This window comes from Prorops nasuta, unplaced genomic scaffold, assembly GCF_024137725.1.
Source record: "Prorops nasuta isolate Cenicafe-Biocafe unplaced genomic scaffold, Cenicafe_Pnas_1.2 PNAS00019, whole genome shotgun sequence".
Classification (NCBI taxonomy): domain Eukaryota; kingdom Metazoa; phylum Arthropoda; class Insecta; order Hymenoptera; family Bethylidae; genus Prorops; species Prorops nasuta.
Genome location: NW_027116816.1, coordinates 3150291 through 3167536, shown reverse-complemented (window position 1 = coordinate 3167536; position 17246 = coordinate 3150291). Strand labels below are relative to the sequence as shown.

Below are 17246 nucleotides of genomic sequence, written 5' to 3'. Positions count from 1 at the left end.
GCACTTAAATTCTATAATAAATGTGACATAAACTGTACATTCTATGCGCTTCATGCGTGATTTGGAATGCACCCATAGTATTCGCGTATGGCTTTTCCTAATTTTTCGATGCATTTAGGAACCGCTTTGAAAAGAAACCAGCGCTCTTACAACGCGCGCCACTACACTAAAGTTGGAAGCACACACGTGACAAGATTCAATTTCCCACTGTGTATGTATGTACATACATAATACATACATAGTCAAGGCACAGTGCAGCACAGTGTATGTACATACTAGTACATAGCCCTGAGCCCAGCCAGTGTATCCCAATCCTGTGTGTAGCCTGGTGTAGCCTGTAGGTAGTCATGTAAACTACTAAATATTTCAATGATATTTTTATATTTCACAACTTTGTAATCTGTCCTAAACAGTTTTATCCAAACTTTTCGACAATCATAAACTATTCATATGTAAAGTACTCACTACAATTCTTTATCATTAATTCTGTTAAAAACTAAATATTTTATGGGTTGTAATATTCATGAGCATTGCTATGTTTTAAATTTCCACACAATACAATATTATTTAATTATTGAAAAAATTCAATTGTTTAAAATTGTTTGTGTGTATTTAAAATGCCACTGGGCAATAAACCAGAATGCGTAAAATGTGGAACTAGAGAGACTCCACTCTGGCATTCCACAGATGCTGGAAATCTTTGCAATACTTGTTTAGAAGATGAAAGGAACACTGAGGAAAATATAAGTATTAAACAGGAAGAAGAGGATAAAAATGGATTAATAAAACCTACAAGGAGAAGTACTAGAATTACAAGATATTGTAACTCTAAGCCTAGTATACCTCATAAAATTATTCCAAGAGGAAAGGGACGCAGAAATTTATTCAAGAGACCAGTATGTGCACAGAGTCTGCCATTTAAAAAAGCTAAGAGCATAGATACAAAAAAGCGTCTTTTTAATTATAACAGATATTAAATTTTTATACAAGTTCTTCCCAACATCTCTTACTATTTGTATTCTGAGAAATTTTATATAAAATTTTAATATCTCTTAATTAGAAAAAGATAAACATAAATGTTTTTTTATTTACATGCTTTAAGGTATTTTATATGGCTCTGATCACATGTAATTTAATTGATAAAATAAGATAAATTAAATTTTGTTTTTCATTAAATTTTAGCCAGTTAAAGCTCCAACTGCTACTGCCACACCTGTTACTAACAATTTTGTATTTTATAAAGGCACTTATTTTCAAGTTGGTGATATTGTGTCTATGCAAGACTTAGATGGGGGTATATTTTATGCACAAATACGTGGTTTACTGATAGACCAATATTGTGAGAAGAGTGCTACAGTTACATGGCTCATACCAACAACAGCAAGGTATTTTATAATAAATTATGTATATTTTTTTATTAATTTTTAATTGTTTGACTGCTATAATGTCAAAAATCTTTGCCTTTTTGATGCTGCATTAATAAGTCAGAGATGGTAGGATCAATTGGACAAAATAGATTGCGATTGAGCCATATACTTTAAGATATATATAAAATTATGTACTTATTAATATTCTTGATTTTTTTATAAGAAAATTATAATGAAATCAAATATAGGTATCTTTGTCTTTTAACAACTCCTTGGTACTATGTGAATAATGAATACTAAATATTTTTGAGCATATCCTTTGCAAGATTCAGATCTCTAATTTGATATAAATAAAGATAGTAGATTAAAATTTGAAGTATAAATTTCTGATTTCTGTAGAATCCACAACTATGTACCTTTTATAAGAGTATCAAGATTCGATAGTTTAGGCACAATCAAATACATCAACATGACAGTTAAGGTGCTAATATTAGTAACTTTCATTTTAGAAAACTTCTGTTTAGTGGCTTAGCTATGTACAATTGAAGTTATATAAATTATACTTGTCTGAATTGTTAAACTGAAGTATAACTGAAATTTTCTGTAAAAGGAATGCTACTATTGTATTCTATAATGAAGTTCTATTTATAGTCCACCTCCAGAGGAAGGTTTTATTCCAGAGACGTACATACTTGGTCCAGAAGAAGAACTGCCCCGTAAATTAGAATGTATGGAATTTATAATGCATGCTCCATCGGATTATTATAAACTTAAAAATACCCCATACCCACCTCCACTTACAGAAAATGGTAATGGGTACATATGGACGACTTTTCGAAATGAGTTTAATGTATCTAAAAAATAAAAGCTACTACAAAAATTTACACTAAAAATGTTAAATTAAAAATAATTATCATTTAAAGCTAATCAGTATTATATAATATGTAGTAAATTTTATATCTGTGATAAATATTTATTATAGGAATAAAACCATTTTCTTATAAATAAAATTTATATTTGTAAATTTATTAAAAGTTGAAATAGTAAAAATATATATTGATAACATTTATTCAATATATTTTTGATACAGTAAAACATTAAAAATCAGCAATGTGATTTAAGAGCATATAAATTTTACACTTGAAGAAAACTAAGACAGAATTATTATATAACTACTTTTTGAAAAAAAAACTATATATATTATCATATTGAAATATTTCTACCTTTTATGAACTACATATAAATGGACATAATTATGTTCAAATAGGAAACTATTGTTTAATTTTCTATGGGTATTATTTTGAAGATATAATTACTAGTATGTGTTGACTTACATTTTAATAAATTTTTTATATTATTTATGATGGAATATATTTAATAATTCTATTTGCAATATTTTTTTGAGGTATAAAATATATGTACATACATTAGTATAACAAAGAATTAATTTTCTCAATATCAATAGTTTTGATATCGTTGAGATGTATTGCGAGGGCATAAAGATTGCAGCATTGGTGCACTTTCATTTGTGGACAAAGAGGAAATAACGATTTGCGTGCTTCCATCAGCTGCAACAGGAATGGTAGATGTCGATCAGCTGGGTGCTAACGAAGTAACGGCTGGTCAGAATTTGAGATCTTTTATAGCTTGTGGTAAGTCAGGTAGCTTCATGTCCTTTATTTGCTGAGGTATATTCATATTCTTAACTGCAGAAACAGCACGAGCTGGGGCTGCTGTGATTCCTGCCTGCACACATCATAAGGATGGAAAAAGTGGAAAATAGGCTAATGTAAAGGAGTTGCAAACAAATTTTTCAGCTAGCAAAGTAGAAAATCTACATATTATAATATTTATTTTTAGAGCATTGCAACAGATACATTTGCAAAAAGGCGCTATAAATGATTGACATTTTTTCAATATAGCACCTACATGCGGGTTATGAAATTTTTGTGCTTGAAATTATATTATTTTTTTATACATTTTAGTAAAAAAAATTATGAATATCTGCACATAGGGATAGACATATACAAGGTTGAAAATATTTTTGGATTATTTTTCTTATGGAGGAGGTCCCAAGAGGACAAACGCACGAGGTGAGACAGTTCGTCTTGATATGCAAGCTCCCTAAAATTTACGTTAGCTCAGTCAGTCCCAACACCAAATATTTTTTAAATGCAAACACATTCCATATCATGCAAGACAAATTAACAAAATTTCAATATAACTAATATTAACATTTATAAGGTCAAGGTCTAGAAATCAAACGTGTGCCTAGATTTAATAGATAGCTATAAAAAAAATCAATTGAAAAATAACATCAGCCGTTAGCTGCCACTGCTGGGCTTATAAGGCTTATTACATCCCATCAAATTTAAATAAAATTTTATTTAATTTGCACTATCGAAATTATAATTACGACATTATATGTTATTTTTAATTGTTACTCAAATGAAATTATAAACTTTTTTTTAAATTACATCAGCTCTCTTATAAAATATACCATACACTTCTTTAAAAACCCTGACATGTGTACTATTATTTTCCTTCTAAAATTGTATATTCAACATAGCCTTCAGGAAAATTTTTGGTTTCTCCTTAATGTGACAAATTTAAAATAGTTAAAATTTTTAAGTCAAGTTAAACTACTCTTTTTTACATTGTTTCAAGCGAATTAAATTTTTCCAAGCTTAAAGTCAATCATCACTAAAACTAAATATGGAATATTTTAACGGGATTTTTTATATCGAAATTACAAAGAAATATTTGAAAACACGTGTCAACAATACGGCATTATTTCACGGCTGGTTTGAAACTCATTATATCATTTTAATGACTTCACGAGCTGCTCTTTCTAGTAAAAAAAGTCAGATTTAAAAAAAATAGAAAAAAGGTTTTAAAAATAATTATTTTTACAATATAATTCCTTTTTTTTTAAATCTGATTATTTTGCTAGAATGAGCAATTCCAGGTGTCATTCAAATAATATAATGAATTTGAAATTCGATGTCAAATAACACTTTATAATTGACACGCGTTTATGAATTTTGCTCTGTAACGCCGTTATGAGGGATCCCGTTAATCCAATATTCAAATTTGATGTAGGAATTCTTATAAATAAAAGTAGTAAATCTTTTTTTTGCAAATAATATTTAAGTTACTGTGGTGTCTGGGGTCTTACAAGACTCCAGTTTGTTAGTTATAATATTTAAGAAGATATGCCAGCTTAGGGTTAAACTACAAAAGTTAAATTTGCTATTATTTGACATTATTTTCAATTGAAAACAATAATTTCACACCTTTTCCAATAATAAATGGCAATAAAGTTAAAACTACCACTTACCTCTTGTTTTTCTAATTTATTTTGATCTTCAATTCTGGTTAATATTTCAGTCATATTAGTTTCTAGAACCATACCACCCATAACAAGTTCATTCAGTATATAATGAACTTTATCCACATGGAAAATTAAGTCTAGTTCACATACATTTTCAAAGCATTTATCTAATGTCTCCACAAACACTTGTATCAAATCTAAAATTCCAAGTTCAGATTCTGAACTATCTACACAGAATACAAAATATAATGTGGCATAGTGACGATATATTAGCTTATAATCTGATCCACCAATAAGACTACCTCCTTCCAAAAAGTTACAAACATTATCATCTCTTTTTGAAACTAATTGAAATGTTTCTTTTATTATTTGTTGCTGCATGTCTTCATTCTGAATAAGAACAAAGTATTTGTAATGATATTATAAAATTAAACATAATGAAGAAGTGCTGAGCACATGTACTTACAAAATATTGATAAAATTTGGAAAGACGAGGTTTTCCATGGTTGTTAAACACTAGTATAGCTTTAATCATTTTGAAAAGTATAGTTTTCCAATTGTATTAAATCTATTCAGTACATTTAGTGTATTTCAGAGTACTTCAATTCATTTATCATTACTCTGAAAAAAATTACTTTGATAAAACTGTCACAGATTAATTATTACAATATTTAGGTTAAGATTTAGAACTGTTAAATTATGGTTCTTAGCTTTTATAATATATGAAACAAATTAATAGAGTAGAAATAACATTTATTAAAAATACTATAAATGATTACCCGTGAGTATGATTAACTGATAAATAACTGTAGTTAAGAACAAATATAACTGGATCATCAACTCCATTAATGATTAAAGCTGGAGTCTGGAATCTGTCTGATTTCGACTGAATTCTGAGTTCTGAGTTCTGACTACTTCTGATCAGTCTGACACTCTGACAGTGTTTTTACTGTACACTGAGCAGCATTAACACCAGCAGTCAGCACCAAAGAAAACCCCTGCGAGTGCACTGGCTGCACAGTGGAACAAAACGTAAATTTTGCGGACATCAAAATGTTAAAAAAATGGACGGACTTATGAAACAATTTTTCAAACAAACATTACATTTGGTTTCACCGTTGTGTATTTTAGAGTGGTGTCTGTGACCTTGCATTAAACCTCATTAAAGAAAAGGAAAAAAAAATTATATATTCTGTATATACATTATACAATATACATCAATGCGCTGTTATGTACAAAGAGGATTGGTTATATTGCATGGTTTAACTGAATATATCTGATGTAGTAGTAAATCTTCTTCACTCGCACACATAATAAGTTTCGAAGCAGTGCAGTTGACTATACAGACGGACACGAAATCATCAGATATGTAGATAACGTGGAATAGTAATATTATGCATGAGCCACTTAAAAAATTTTTTTTTTTATTTATCCATTATCACTGTTAAAAAGAAAAATTCAAATATTGATGGGTTTATTGATTCATCAATGAACAAAAGTGACAAATTGGCTGCTGCAAGTGTAGTCAGCTGTATGCGGTGCTATGTGTAGAGTGAGATAGTATGCGTAAATCTATGAATAAATATATTTTTTTTTTATTTAATTTATCTATTGTTGGGAGATAAAGTCGATAATTACATCGATGGTCAATCCTAATATTCTCATTTAATAATGTGATATTTTTCATAAGATTATGTTATTGTTTATTGTAATATAAGTATAGTTGCATTGTATATAGTATTTTTGTTTATAAATGAGAATATTTATAACTTAAGTTAAGCAAAGAAAAAGCTTAAGAATGCCTAATTCAAAAAATAGAAAGAGTACAAAAGTTAAAACAATTAAAACAAATAGATCTACAAAGTTTTCTGGAGGTTAAGTGTCAGTGATTAAATAAAAACTTTTATGCATCTTTCTTATTTTTCATAGATAATGTTAATTAAAATATCTTTTTGTTATTTACATAGATGTAACAATTGATGATTTTGCTAATGGAACACGCTCTAATATGAGAGTTAAAAAAGCAGCTGCGAATGTGTCAGTTGAAGGTAAATTTTAAATGCTTACATTAAGTTATTATTCAATAAGCATAGACATTATATTATTTATCATTTTAGTCTGGTTCTAATATTTTAATATAAATTACTGAAAATTTTGTTTAGTTCAGCAAGAAATATCACGAAGTGATTCAACTGAAGTTTGTATTGATGAGTTTGAAAAAATTAGCAAGGTAAAAAAAGGTAGTATCCTTTAATACATAGCATTTTAAATATAGATAAAAAAAAAACTTAATATATACATTATATCTATACTTTTATTGTTAATACTTTTCATAGATGGAAATTCAACAAAACAGGAAAAATTAAAAAAAGAGATATCAACCAAAAATATTGTGGCACCAGAAGGTACTATTGATATCAGAAATAAATTAGTAATAAAATATTTGGTTTCATTAATATTGTATCTTATATTACAGGCATAGATTATCCATTAGACTTATGGTTTCTAATATCTGAGTACATCAGTCCAGAGACTACAGGAAAATTTGCAAGAATCTGTAGGAGCACTTATTATGTAGTATCCACTGGAAAATTTTGGTCTCATTTGTACAAATCGTACGAACTTCGTATAAATTTGACATTTTTAAACAATTTTCTGATAATATTACAAATAATAGCAACTAAGTATTATAATTATTTTATTTAATTTCAGATTTTACATGGATGTACCTGGGTTGCCAGATTGTTTACAACCACACTGTATGATTTATCAATATGGTTTAAGAGCTTGTGTGATCAGGACATTACATTATACTTATTTTGCACTAAGAAGGGAAAAAAATGCTGTGGCATGTTTGCAACAAGCAGATCCACATTCCCTTGTAAAAAGACAATGCTGCCTTGAGTATTTGATGTGCAATGTAAGTCCAAATTAATTTTTAACTATCTAAATGCTACTAATTTTAATTTTCTACCTATTATTGTTAGGAGACTAAGTGTCGATGGTATTTCTTTTTTAAATTGAAAGAGATAACAAGGAAAAAAGCTATTCCATTAATAGAAAAGAATAATAAAGAAATTTTAGATGATATAATGATAAACCCTGAAGAAAAATGCAAACTGCTCCGTGTATGTAACATAAATGAATCATCATCTATCTATTTCTATAATTAATAAATCAATTTTAAACATAATTTTGTATATTGCAGGTAACATGTTTAAAATATATTAAAATTCCTCATGTGATTGGCATGATATTGCATAAAGTATCAATTAGCTTAATGCCTGGTTTTAAATATCAACGTGTCCAATTTGGATTTGGAACTTCAGATATACCTAATTCTTCATTGTGTCAAGTGATATTAAATGAAGTGGTTGATTACCAAATTTTAGATTGGTGGCATCCATCTTATCCACACCGAAATGTGATTTCTATTCCTACTGTCCAGTTAGAGCCATGCGAAGCATGGGATTACTAAAATTACTTTTTCTATTAATTATTAATCTGTTTAAAGTGCTATAAAAAGCTTTACTTCTATTTGAATTAAAAACTTCCTGCTGCATTGACGGATCTTCAAAATATATAAATAATTAAAATATAAAGCACTAAATATTATTTTAATAAATTTACAATTGTCAGGAATGTATTGATTTGTTTATTTCCTATCCTTTCTATTTCTTCCATAAAAATAATATGCATCATGGTTAAATGATATGTATCTAAGTCTTTTGACTGTGAACAGACATACTGACATTTTATTTTTTGCCAGCTGCTTCTACTGTATCTCGTAATTCCTGCAACTGTCGAATCTTTTCAGTCGATACTCCAATTTCCTTCACCTACGTGCAAAGCATTAATTAATTCAAATTAAATAATTAATTAATAAAATTACTTATAAAACGAATTGTATACCATATCTGTATATGCGTAAACATCAACTTGTAGTTGAATTCTTATCTTTTCTTCATCGCTAACACCCTGTGCCTCGGGCGGAAAAACGCCAGTAGTTTTATCCCGAATTTTTTTTAATCTCTTTAAACTTTCTTCAGTCTTTTGTACAGACGTAATTAAATCCATTACAGATGTTAAATAGCTAAAAATTAAAAAAAAAAATTTACTTTAAAATTCTCAAACTACCTATATTATAATTATTAATTATATATGTAGGCTTACTTATCAGTTAAAGATTCAAGTGCTAACTCTAGCCATTGATTTACTTTCGTCGGTATAATTTTAATATATTCTTTATGGAAAGCAAATAAAAAGTTAAGAGAATTTTTTACATAAGCACAAGGTTTTGTAGGGACTTCTCGCTTCGTTCGTCTGAATAAACGTGGAATATCACTAACTTGTTTTAAGTGTGATGAGCATGGCTTCAAGAGTTCTTTAACAACTTCATTAGTTATTAATGGCAATGTTGCCTCTAGATTTTGTAAAGTACCCCTAAGTGAATCTTAATCGGAAATGATAGAAAATGTAAAATTATTAGTACTTTTATTATTTAATAAAAAATAAATATAAGTACCTTCTAATAATTTATAAACACTAGACTTTACTTCTTGACCAGTCTTTGAAATTACTAGTTGGACAAATGTAGACAATTTATGTATAAGTTTTTCTACATCTGAATTTAAGTAAACTAACAATTTTAGTTTACTATTTGATTGAATATCACTTAAATTATAGGTTTCTGGTGATGATGGCCATACCTGAAAATAAATATAAAATATAATCACTTTAATGAAACTTTTTGCATAAACTTACAGTTGCAAGAGTGGTCAAAACCCAAGTATGATATCTTGAAGATATTTGAAGACACAATTTCCAGAATCTATAAAAAATTAGATAAGTATATATGTATATAGTATATCATAAAAATTTGAAACATACTTTTGAAAAAGTTGTTGAAGATAAATATCATCTGACCAAACTTTTATTAAACAATTCCACGTAGTATGTGTTGGGGAAAGAGAAAAATTTTCAGATTGTAGTGAATCAAAAGTTACTTTTAGTGTTATATTGGAAACTGATTCCATTAATGACGCTTCTACGGTTCCAGCAAGCTCTTGAAATCGAATTTGAAAGTAAACTGGTAAATTCCATTTCTTTAAAAAATGTTTATATTGGCTGTTATTTCTTAAAGCATTTAAAGATTCTGGTGTTCTGCATGTGGCTTCTAATGTAATAAGAAATTCCAAAGTCTCTTTGTATCTCTGGAAAGCAAATTTTCTTAGTGATAATATAAACTTAAAAACATTATCATACAAATACTCACATTATGAAAAAGTTCAGGATTACCAGGACCAAAAATGGATTTTATATTTCTTTCAATTTTGTCCTCTACTTCAGTCCAGAAACTATTAACTAAGAAGTTAAAACTATTTATGGATGCTCTGTAAAAAAATGAAAATCTAATTAAATTCTTTAATTTAGGAAAGATATGCTTGAATAATATATGTTAAAATTTACTTACCTATCTGCATATAATGTTATATCCAAAAGTTGTTTCATTTCTAAACTAATAATATTTAATAATTGCTGATATATATTATGAAGACCATTTTGTAAATTTTCTTCATTAATTATATCATCCACTAAAGGGCCTATTATTCTTTTTGCTATTAAGTTTTCAGCAATAGATATTCTATCTAATATTACATATATTCTAAGGCAACGTGTTAATAATGCTGTATCTTTATTATTTAAACTTGTTAAGAATAATTCATTTAAATGTGATATAAGTAGATTTTCAAGCTTATTACTTTCCTGAAACATAAAAACTAATTAAACATATTTTAAATCTATGGGAAATAAATTATAAATAAAATTTTTATTTCAATGGAATACCTCTTCCTGTTCTCTTGTTAAATATGATTTACATCTACACATATGAAAATTTAATTCATTATATTCTACTACAGCTTGTTCTAATACATCTATAATTAAACGTTTTTCTCCAGAAATTTCTATTGATAATATATGAAACAATTTTCTCAATAATTCATAGACATGAGCTAAACTATGTAGACTTTGCTTCTTTTCTCTAATTTGTTGACTGCTTTTGAGATTTTTTGTTACAGCTTGGATCTCATCATCTAATACTTGTCGAACTTGCTGTATGCAACAAAATATTATACAAAATTAATATAATTCATAAATCATACATTTAAATTAAAATATTTAAAAAAATACCATCACTTCTTCTTTGAGTTGCCCAAGTGGAATTTCCAGATCGTTGATGGCTTTATCTAAGCCAATAAGATTACTTGAAAGATCAACAAAGTCAGAATAATCTCTATTAATAAGATCAATCATAGCAGATCTTAATAATTTTAAGTAAATCCCAAGATCATCACGCATAGCTTCAAGCTTAACATTCTTTCTGTGATTTTGTAAAAATGTATCAACATCAAAATTATCCTATGGAACAATATTTATTAATATTTTTAATTTTAATTTTTACAACTCCTAATGAAATAGTTTTACAGTGCATTCTTTAAAAATAACCATATAATTAAAAACATATCTAACCTCAATGAAGTCATGTTCTGTAAAACATAGATCTTTTGGTGCTTTCGGTAAAGTAATGCTATTTTCCGTCATAATTCCTTTCAATTTCGTGTGATTTTTTATTTAAAACGAAACTAATTAGATTATAGGTAAGTAACAATAAAAATTTAATCAAAAAAGTAATGGAGAAATCAAGTGGCATATAATTTTGACAACTAGACTTATTAGCTGGGATGCCTGCTGGAATACGTAAAGTCAAAATCAGATGATGTTTTTTCCACGTGCTGAACTGCTGAATTACTGAAATTTAACTGTGAAGAATGTTAGAACTGATTCAACTGATTTAGTTCGACTTTGATGGACTTGAGACAGGTGGCGCAAAAGGTATCTTTTCGCAATGCTTTCGTTTTATCGTACATAATAACCTGCTAAATACCCATCAACTGGGCACTGGCCAGCACCCATCATTCCAAATTTAACAAGTATTCACCCTCAGCCATGTGAAAAAGGAAAAATACTATTTCATTTTGGCTTAATTTGTGTAGGTAAAAATTTGCAATTAGTTTTGGCATTTTAATCAGTATTCGAGACAAAAAATTATGAATTATTTAATCTAATATACTATCTAAAGATAATTAGGAAGTTGTTTTAGTTACCTGCTCATATTTCTAATCAATTCATAGATATATCAAGAGAAAAAACAAGAACTATTGAAATCTCTGTTAAAATCATAAAATAATAAAGAATAATTAAAGCAATAAGAGTTGGGCAGAAATCCTAAAAAATTGGTTCTAGTGACATCATTATGACAATAAATTTAGTCATTTCTATGTCAGTGGGATCAGTTTTGTTACTGGGGTAGTAGGTTCATAATTCTGACCAAAATATTGATTTATATAATACATGAAATAATATAACACACACATATTTCTAATTTAACATATACAAACATGAAAAATATAATTAGTTTATTTGAACTATAATATACAGATAGAAAATTGTGTATAGTTGTCCACCAAAATCTAATTTTCAATACATTAGCTGTTTCAAACTACAATACTTTTATTGAAAATACTAAAATTTCTATATAAAATTATACTACAGCCTGTCCTAGGAGAAAATTTAGAAACATGGTCATTATTGATGAAAATTTACAGAAAGAAAATTGAATATCTAGAAACCAAGTGGCTCAATCAATTCATATTTATCTGTTGAGCCACCAAGACTTTTTAGTTCTTCAACAAGATCTTGTATGCTAATATTTCTAGACACAACTAAAGTTCTTTTTTCTTTTGATCCATAACTGTGTGATTTTAATCCCATTTGTCTAGCTACTCTAAAAGATAAAAAAATATTACTATTTTTGTTAAACAATAATACATTTTTAAAAACATTATATTCTTACTGATGTATTATTGCTCGTTCGTCATTTGTAAATTCAGATGAAAATATTAAATCATTTTTCATATCCCCCATCATATATTTTTTTACAGTATCTTTACAATTTTTTTTCAATTGATCCTTGCTAGAATTTGATTTTAAGCCTATACCTTTTCGACTAATCTGCTGTTCAAGACTGCATCAAAAAATAGTAATATCAATAAATTAAATATATACATAAAGGTCTCAAAATTTATATAAGTAATCTTACACAACTGGATTTACAATTCCTTGCTGATTTTTTCCTAATCCACCACCTGCCCATCCCATTAATTTCATTAATTTTCTTCCAACATTATCATCTGGTATAGACTCTTGACTTGGAGTTGTATTAATCACTGATGTTGTAGTAACATTTACTGCTCCAAGATGATTACACTTAATCTGTTAAATTAAATTCATTATATGTTTTACAAATTTATTATTGAGCTATATTAATAATGAGACTTACTATTATTGTGTAATATTCTTTTCTCAGTTCACGTAATGCAATTTCAGCAACTTCTTTCTTAGCAGTTTTTTGACTAGTTCCCAATACTTGTGCAATTTGATTTGAATGAACAAAAACTGTACATTTACTGTAACAAAATAGAAGTAAACATTTGAATCCATTTTTTAAACATTTTCTTCATTAATGCATAACAGCTTATTAAAATGTATACCATCTATTATTCTCTTGGTGAAATTTCAGTTCAATTTGTCCTCCAAACATATTAATTGCACGTGCTAATATACTTTGAGGGGTGTCATTTGGATATTGAATTAATATTATTTCTCGAACAAGTGTTTTGTTTGTATATAATTTTCCTTTTTTCAGAAGTACTTCATTCTTGCTTTTTGCTACTTTAATAGACTTATGATTTTTATTTGTAGCACTTACTGCGGATTTTAGTCCTGTAAAAAGAAAATAGAGATAGATAAATAAAAACAAAGTTTTATTATGATCATATTTAGAATTAGACACATAAAAAAAAAACTCACAATTCCTAGTACCTTTAGCCTTAGAACTAGCAGCATCAGAGGCTTTTATAAATGTTCTTTTTAATTTGCTTTTTTGTTTCTCTCTATAATCAGCCGCTACATCTTTTGATAGTTCTGCTATTAATTGCATAGTTTCATTTGGATACCTGATAAAACAATATAAAGATTGTTATTTCAAAATCAATTTGTGGAATATTATTTAAAAAATTATTAACCTGCATCCTAACAGCTCCACATTTGTAAAGACTTGAGCAAGACAAACTAGTTCATCTTCAGGAAATTTATCTTTATGAGCCAAAAGAAACTGTCTTCTTAATTCCCAATGTTCATCACATTCATGCTCAACTTTGTATTGCTCTATATCCCAATCTTCTTTTGCAGACATTATTTGAATACTTTTATAAAAGATATATATTTAATTGAAGTATTTTCAATCTCTTCTCTTTTAACTCTATTCAATATTAATTACTTTAATTGACGAAATACACACCATACACGCACTACTGGCACCTTGTGAGTGACTATTGTCAGGTGTTGTTAGGTTTGCGTGGGTTTAAGGGCTTTAAGTTAAGGCTGATCAAGCTTCAAGGCTGAGCTGGAGCTAATGAGCTATAACTAAAACGGTAAGCTGCTTTCCAGTTGTTCCAAAACTTTCAGATAAGAATAAGAATTCACTACCAGTTAAGTACGTACTGTGAACATCATTGTATCTTTATTAATAATGATCGCGAAACATCAAAAAAAGATGGAATAATATTAGCAGTAGTACTACTAGCCGTATACTAGGATCGTGTTTCAAAATTCACTGGCAGTACTGCGGAATATCCTTCTGTCTTCTTTCAATGCTTCATTCTTGACAAAGATATAACGATATCCGCAGTACTGGCAGTGAATTCTGGAACACGGCCTAGGTGGGCTGGCGCCTGGCATTGAATTCTAGAATAATCTAGAATACGGCCTATGGAAATATACCTTAAAAGCTTAAAGGTACTTCGTTCGTACATATGCATAAAATAGTATACATACACACCTCCATATGTTTAAAGAAGGCTTTGCCTGAAACTTTAAAGTCTACTTAAAGCCGATAGTGCTGACAATATATGATGCTAGATCTGTGCAAGATTTAAAATGTTAATTATTGATTGGTTATAACAATGCATTCTATAGTCACATCAAAAATCATGATTCCAAATTCAGTAATACGGATATATTAAAATCCATCAGACTATCGCTATCATGCCGATTCGTGCCACCGCGCGTGGATGGATCCAGGAGAATGTTCACCGGGTTCACCCTGTAATGAAATGAAAGCATTTCTCAATAAATTTTTATTCCTAAGCAAATGGAGAATCTTTTCCAAACCCACCTAATAGAAAAAAAAGGTTTTAATTTATTTTATGTAAATAGGAGCGGATTCTTGAGCTCACAGATATCGATAAAAAAAAAGCTATTTTTTTTAGTTGTTTTAGCATTTTAGCTACCCTGCTTTTTCAAAAGTTATACTTAAAAAGTGCTAAAAGCAAAAAAAGTACAATTGAAAAATACATATCTTTATGAATTTAATCTTCACCACTGTCAGTATTTGCAGTCAATAAACGAATACAAATCGGTATCTCTCAAATTTACATATATGTACATATGTTAATTCTATCCTATTTCCGGTTTTCCAGTTTCCACTGTTTCCAGTCGGTTCTTAGTTCCACTCCGAACCGAACTTACTGAACCCGTCCATACAACTCCGTTCCACTTAGTTTACAGTTGAAAAATATTTCCGTAATGATGGCCTACCATAATGACCATAATTATTAATGCGTTTCGATGTGTTTCTAATGTTTGTAACTGCATACATATATATTAGCGTAATACATTCCATTTATTAAAATGTCTGAATTATTAGAAACCAAAATTCAATCATTGCTTAGTGGTCAGGGTTTAAAAGACGATGACAGCTGTAACATTTCTTCAAACGATGTAGGTATGTATGCAATATACTTTTGTAAGTTATATTTAAAGTTCAAAAGATTTGTCAATATAATTTATTTACCATAATTTCGCTTAATTTTGATTATCAGTCTATTAAATATTATTTGTTAAAAATTTGTATCTGTCATATGTTTATAAAACTGAGATTGAAATATTTCATTTGAAGGAGGAAAGGAGTTGCAGAATTCAAGTTATATACCTGTTTGTCAAAAAACTGTTACATACATAGTAGCCGCTGTAATTTTCAATGACAAGGATGAAGTATTAATGATACAGGAGGCAAAAACTTCATGCCATGGTAAATGGTATTTACCAGCAGGTAGAGTTGAAAAAAATGAACATCTACTAGATGCTGTTAAAAGAGAGGTTTTAGAAGAAACTGGATTAACAATGGATCCAACAACATTAATAATGGTAGAATGTGCAAGTGGTTCTTGGTTTCGTTTTATATTTACTGGTGAAATAATAGGAGGAAATTTAAAAACATTGAATGAAGCTAATGGAGAATCTTTACAAGCAAACTGGGTTTCAAATTTCAGTGAATTGACTCTGAGATCTAATGATATTATTCCTTTAATAGAAAGATGCAAAAATTATATTAGAAACAACAGCATACTTCAACATCCACATTTGCTTCCCATGAATAAAATGCATGCAAAATTAATATTAAGATTAATAATTACAGCAAAAAAAAAGGCCACGTAAGTTGATGATCTATATTGTTTTGAAATATTTATAATTTTTTGGGCTAACTGTTTTCATTGATTTTAGAAATAAAGTTCACATATTAATTGTTGATAAAAGTCAAGTTAATTTACCAGTTTGTGAGATCAATCCACATCGCAATCTTCTTTCTACTTTGCATGGTTACATGGTGGTAAGTTTAGATCTCTGCACTGAATTATTTTAAATTTTTAATTAAAATACAATTTTTTTTGTGTTACATCTTAATCAATTAATATTTTACCCTAAATATTTATTTTGGTACAGGACATATTCGGAGCAAATGTACCACAGCATAAACCACATGGATTACTTTCCATAGAATTTAGTAGTGGTATAGGAGGTGGGGATGGACTCTGCTTAACACTATTAGTATCTTTTAAATTACCTTTAGAAGAGGTACCTATAGTTGGTGATTTTATTTGGTATCAACTGTCTGGTAATGTAGCAGAGTCTCTCACTGCACGCCTACCCAGAAATATGACTGTACCTTTGAATGTTGTTCGCTAAATTTATAATTGATATAAGTACTTAAAAAAAAAACTTAAAGCTACTTTTTATAAAGACACTTAAAGAATACATTAAGAAGTTTTTACATATGTACAAGATAGTGTAATTAATTCCTTAATTGTTTTATATTGCAATTTTTAAATAGTTTATATCACTGAAAGTGATAAGTGTTAACAACTTTTAATATATTTTTAATTTATTTAGTTACGTAAGGATTAAAGATATATTTTTTACAAAGCATCTTAAAAGGTTTATAAAATATTTTATTTTTACTTTTATATATTATTTTACATAAAAGCTTCATTAAAAGTTAAAATTTATAACACAATTTAATTATAAAAATAAAGTAGATATTTTTTTACAAAAAATATTGCAAGTAACAAAATATGTATTTTTAA

The 17246-nt window shown here is 28.2% G+C and overlaps 6 protein-coding genes across 10 annotated transcripts; 3 read left to right on the top strand and 3 right to left on the bottom strand.

Annotated features, from left to right (window-relative positions):
- Nucleotides 1-294: 294 nt before the first annotated feature.
- LOC136780435 (GATA zinc finger domain-containing protein 1) lies at nucleotides 295-2436 on the top strand. Its single transcript, XM_066738786.1, has 3 exons — nucleotides 295-896; nucleotides 1183-1385; nucleotides 2019-2436. The coding sequence occupies exons 1-3, from the start codon at nucleotides 618-620 to the stop codon at nucleotides 2230-2232; spliced, it is 696 nt and encodes a 231-aa protein (XP_066594883.1). The 5' UTR covers nucleotides 295-617; the 3' UTR covers nucleotides 2233-2436.
- A 57-nt stretch (nucleotides 2437-2493) lies between these two features.
- or (AP-3 complex subunit sigma-2 or) lies at nucleotides 2494-5621 on the bottom strand. 2 transcript variants are annotated; one of them, XM_066738788.1, is made up of 5 exons: nucleotides 5481-5621; nucleotides 5168-5322; nucleotides 5004-5091; nucleotides 4708-4928; nucleotides 2494-3113 (listed from the first exon to the last, which is right to left on the bottom strand). In XM_066738788.1, exons 2-5 carry the CDS (start codon nucleotides 5234-5236, stop codon nucleotides 2991-2993), a joined length of 501 nt encoding a protein of 166 aa, XP_066594885.1. In that variant the 5' UTR covers nucleotides 5237-5322; nucleotides 5481-5621; the 3' UTR covers nucleotides 2494-2990. The 2 variants fall into 2 exon arrangements, with proteins under 2 accessions (XP_066594885.1, XP_066594884.1); XM_066738787.1 differs by having other exon boundaries at nucleotides 2496-3113; nucleotides 4708-5091.
- On the top strand, nucleotides 5606-8343 carry LOC136780433 (transmembrane protein 183-like). Of its 2 annotated transcripts, none has more exons than XM_066738785.1 (8): nucleotides 5606-5733; nucleotides 6669-6749; nucleotides 6864-6941; nucleotides 7038-7106; nucleotides 7178-7316; nucleotides 7414-7621; nucleotides 7689-7829; nucleotides 7910-8343. In XM_066738785.1, exons 2-8 carry the CDS (start codon nucleotides 6710-6712, stop codon nucleotides 8177-8179), a joined length of 945 nt encoding a protein of 314 aa, XP_066594882.1. In that variant the 5' UTR covers nucleotides 5606-5733; nucleotides 6669-6709; the 3' UTR covers nucleotides 8180-8343. The 2 variants fall into 2 exon arrangements, with proteins under 2 accessions (XP_066594882.1, XP_066594881.1); XM_066738784.1 differs by lacking the exon at nucleotides 5606-5733 and adding an exon at nucleotides 6437-6575.
- Nucleotides 8344-8400: 57 nt separating this feature from the next.
- Nucleotides 8401-11874, bottom strand: Cog2 (conserved oligomeric Golgi complex subunit 2). The gene is made up of 11 exons (XM_066738783.1): nucleotides 11233-11874; nucleotides 10894-11121; nucleotides 10549-10815; nucleotides 10175-10467; nucleotides 9977-10094; nucleotides 9592-9914; nucleotides 9466-9532; nucleotides 9227-9410; nucleotides 8875-9154; nucleotides 8614-8794; nucleotides 8401-8540 (listed from the first exon to the last, which is right to left on the bottom strand). Exons 1-11 carry the CDS (start codon nucleotides 11302-11304, stop codon nucleotides 8457-8459), a joined length of 2097 nt encoding a protein of 698 aa, XP_066594880.1. The 5' UTR covers nucleotides 11305-11874; the 3' UTR covers nucleotides 8401-8456.
- A 290-nt stretch (nucleotides 11875-12164) lies between these two features.
- On the bottom strand, nucleotides 12165-14590 carry LOC136780531 (NF-kappa-B-repressing factor). Of its 2 annotated transcripts, none has more exons than XM_066738955.1 (8): nucleotides 14123-14590; nucleotides 13848-14027; nucleotides 13645-13778; nucleotides 13314-13545; nucleotides 13103-13229; nucleotides 12863-13035; nucleotides 12617-12787; nucleotides 12165-12547 (listed from the first exon to the last, which is right to left on the bottom strand). In XM_066738955.1, the coding sequence occupies exons 2-8, from the start codon at nucleotides 14015-14017 to the stop codon at nucleotides 12385-12387; spliced, it is 1170 nt and encodes a 389-aa protein (XP_066595052.1). In that variant the 5' UTR covers nucleotides 14018-14027; nucleotides 14123-14590; the 3' UTR covers nucleotides 12165-12384. The 2 variants fall into 2 exon arrangements, with proteins under 2 accessions (XP_066595052.1, XP_066595053.1); XM_066738956.1 differs by having other exon boundaries at nucleotides 14102-14242.
- Nucleotides 14204-17162, top strand: LOC136780534 (8-oxo-dGDP phosphatase NUDT18). 2 transcript variants are annotated; one of them, XM_066738960.1, is made up of 5 exons: nucleotides 14204-14255; nucleotides 15303-15603; nucleotides 15782-16316; nucleotides 16387-16492; nucleotides 16606-17162. In XM_066738960.1, exons 3-5 carry the CDS (start codon nucleotides 15883-15885, stop codon nucleotides 16846-16848), a joined length of 783 nt encoding a protein of 260 aa, XP_066595057.1. In that variant the 5' UTR covers nucleotides 14204-14255; nucleotides 15303-15603; nucleotides 15782-15882; the 3' UTR covers nucleotides 16849-17162. The 2 variants fall into 2 exon arrangements, with proteins under 2 accessions (XP_066595057.1, XP_066595056.1); XM_066738959.1 differs by having other exon boundaries at nucleotides 15303-15607.
- The last annotated feature ends 84 nt before the right edge of the window (nucleotides 17163-17246 follow it).

Excerpts from the sequence above, each read along its gene's own strand:
- LOC136780435 (XM_066738786.1), top strand. The coding sequence starts at position 618 with ATGCCACTGGGCAATAAACCAGAATGCGTAAAATGTGGAACTAGAGAG. Across the intron at positions 897-1,182 it reads GAAATTTATTCAAGAGACCA|CCAGTTAAAGCTCCAACTGC; the intron begins GTATGTGCACAG and ends ATTAAATTTTAG. Across the intron at positions 1,386-2,018 it reads CTCATACCAACAACAGCAAG|TCCACCTCCAGAGGAAGGTT; the intron begins GTATTTTATAAT and ends TTCTATTTATAG.
- LOC136780531 (XM_066738955.1), bottom strand. The coding sequence starts at position 14,017 with ATGTCTGCAAAAGAAGATTGGGATATAGAGCAATACAAAGTTGAGCAT. Across the intron at positions 13,036-13,102 it reads AAGAATATTACACAATAATA|ATTAAGTGTAATCATCTTGG; the intron begins GTAAGTCTCATT and ends TTAATTTAACAG. Across the intron at positions 12,548-12,616 it reads GAACGAGCAATAATACATCA|AGTAGCTAGACAAATGGGAT; the intron begins GTAAGAATATAA and ends TTTATCTTTTAG.
- LOC136780433 (XM_066738784.1), top strand. The coding sequence starts at position 6,500 with ATGCCTAATTCAAAAAATAGAAAGAGTACAAAAGTTAAAACAATTAAA. Across the intron at positions 7,317-7,413 it reads TGGTCTCATTTGTACAAATC|ATTTTACATGGATGTACCTG; the intron begins GTACGAACTTCG and ends ATTTAATTTCAG. Across the intron at positions 7,830-7,909 it reads AAAAATGCAAACTGCTCCGT|GTAACATGTTTAAAATATAT; the intron begins GTATGTAACATA and ends TGTATATTGCAG.
- Cog2 (XM_066738783.1), bottom strand. The coding sequence starts at position 11,304 with ATGACGGAAAATAGCATTACTTTACCGAAAGCACCAAAAGATCTATGT. Across the intron at positions 11,122-11,232 it reads CAGAACATGACTTCATTGAG|GATAATTTTGATGTTGATAC; the intron begins GTTAGATATGTT and ends ATTGTTCCATAG. Across the intron at positions 9,411-9,465 it reads TTTTGACCACTCTTGCAACT|GTATGGCCATCATCACCAGA; the intron begins GTAAGTTTATGC and ends ATTTATTTTCAG.
- LOC136780534 (XM_066738959.1), top strand. The coding sequence starts at position 15,514 with ATGTCTGAATTATTAGAAACCAAAATTCAATCATTGCTTAGTGGTCAG. Across the intron at positions 15,608-15,781 it reads CATTTCTTCAAACGATGTAG|GAGGAAAGGAGTTGCAGAAT; the intron begins GTATGTATGCAA and ends TTTCATTTGAAG. Across the intron at positions 16,317-16,386 it reads ACAGCAAAAAAAAAGGCCAC|AAATAAAGTTCACATATTAA; the intron begins GTAAGTTGATGA and ends CATTGATTTTAG.
- or (XM_066738787.1), bottom strand. The coding sequence starts at position 5,236 with ATGATTAAAGCTATACTAGTGTTTAACAACCATGGAAAACCTCGTCTT. Across the intron at positions 5,092-5,167 it reads CCAAATTTTATCAATATTTT|AATGAAGACATGCAGCAACA; the intron begins GTAAGTACATGT and ends GTTCTTATTCAG. Across the intron at positions 3,114-4,707 it reads ATAAATTAGAAAAACAAGAG|GCAGGAATCACAGCAGCCCC; the intron begins GTAAGTGGTAGT and ends TGATGTGTGCAG.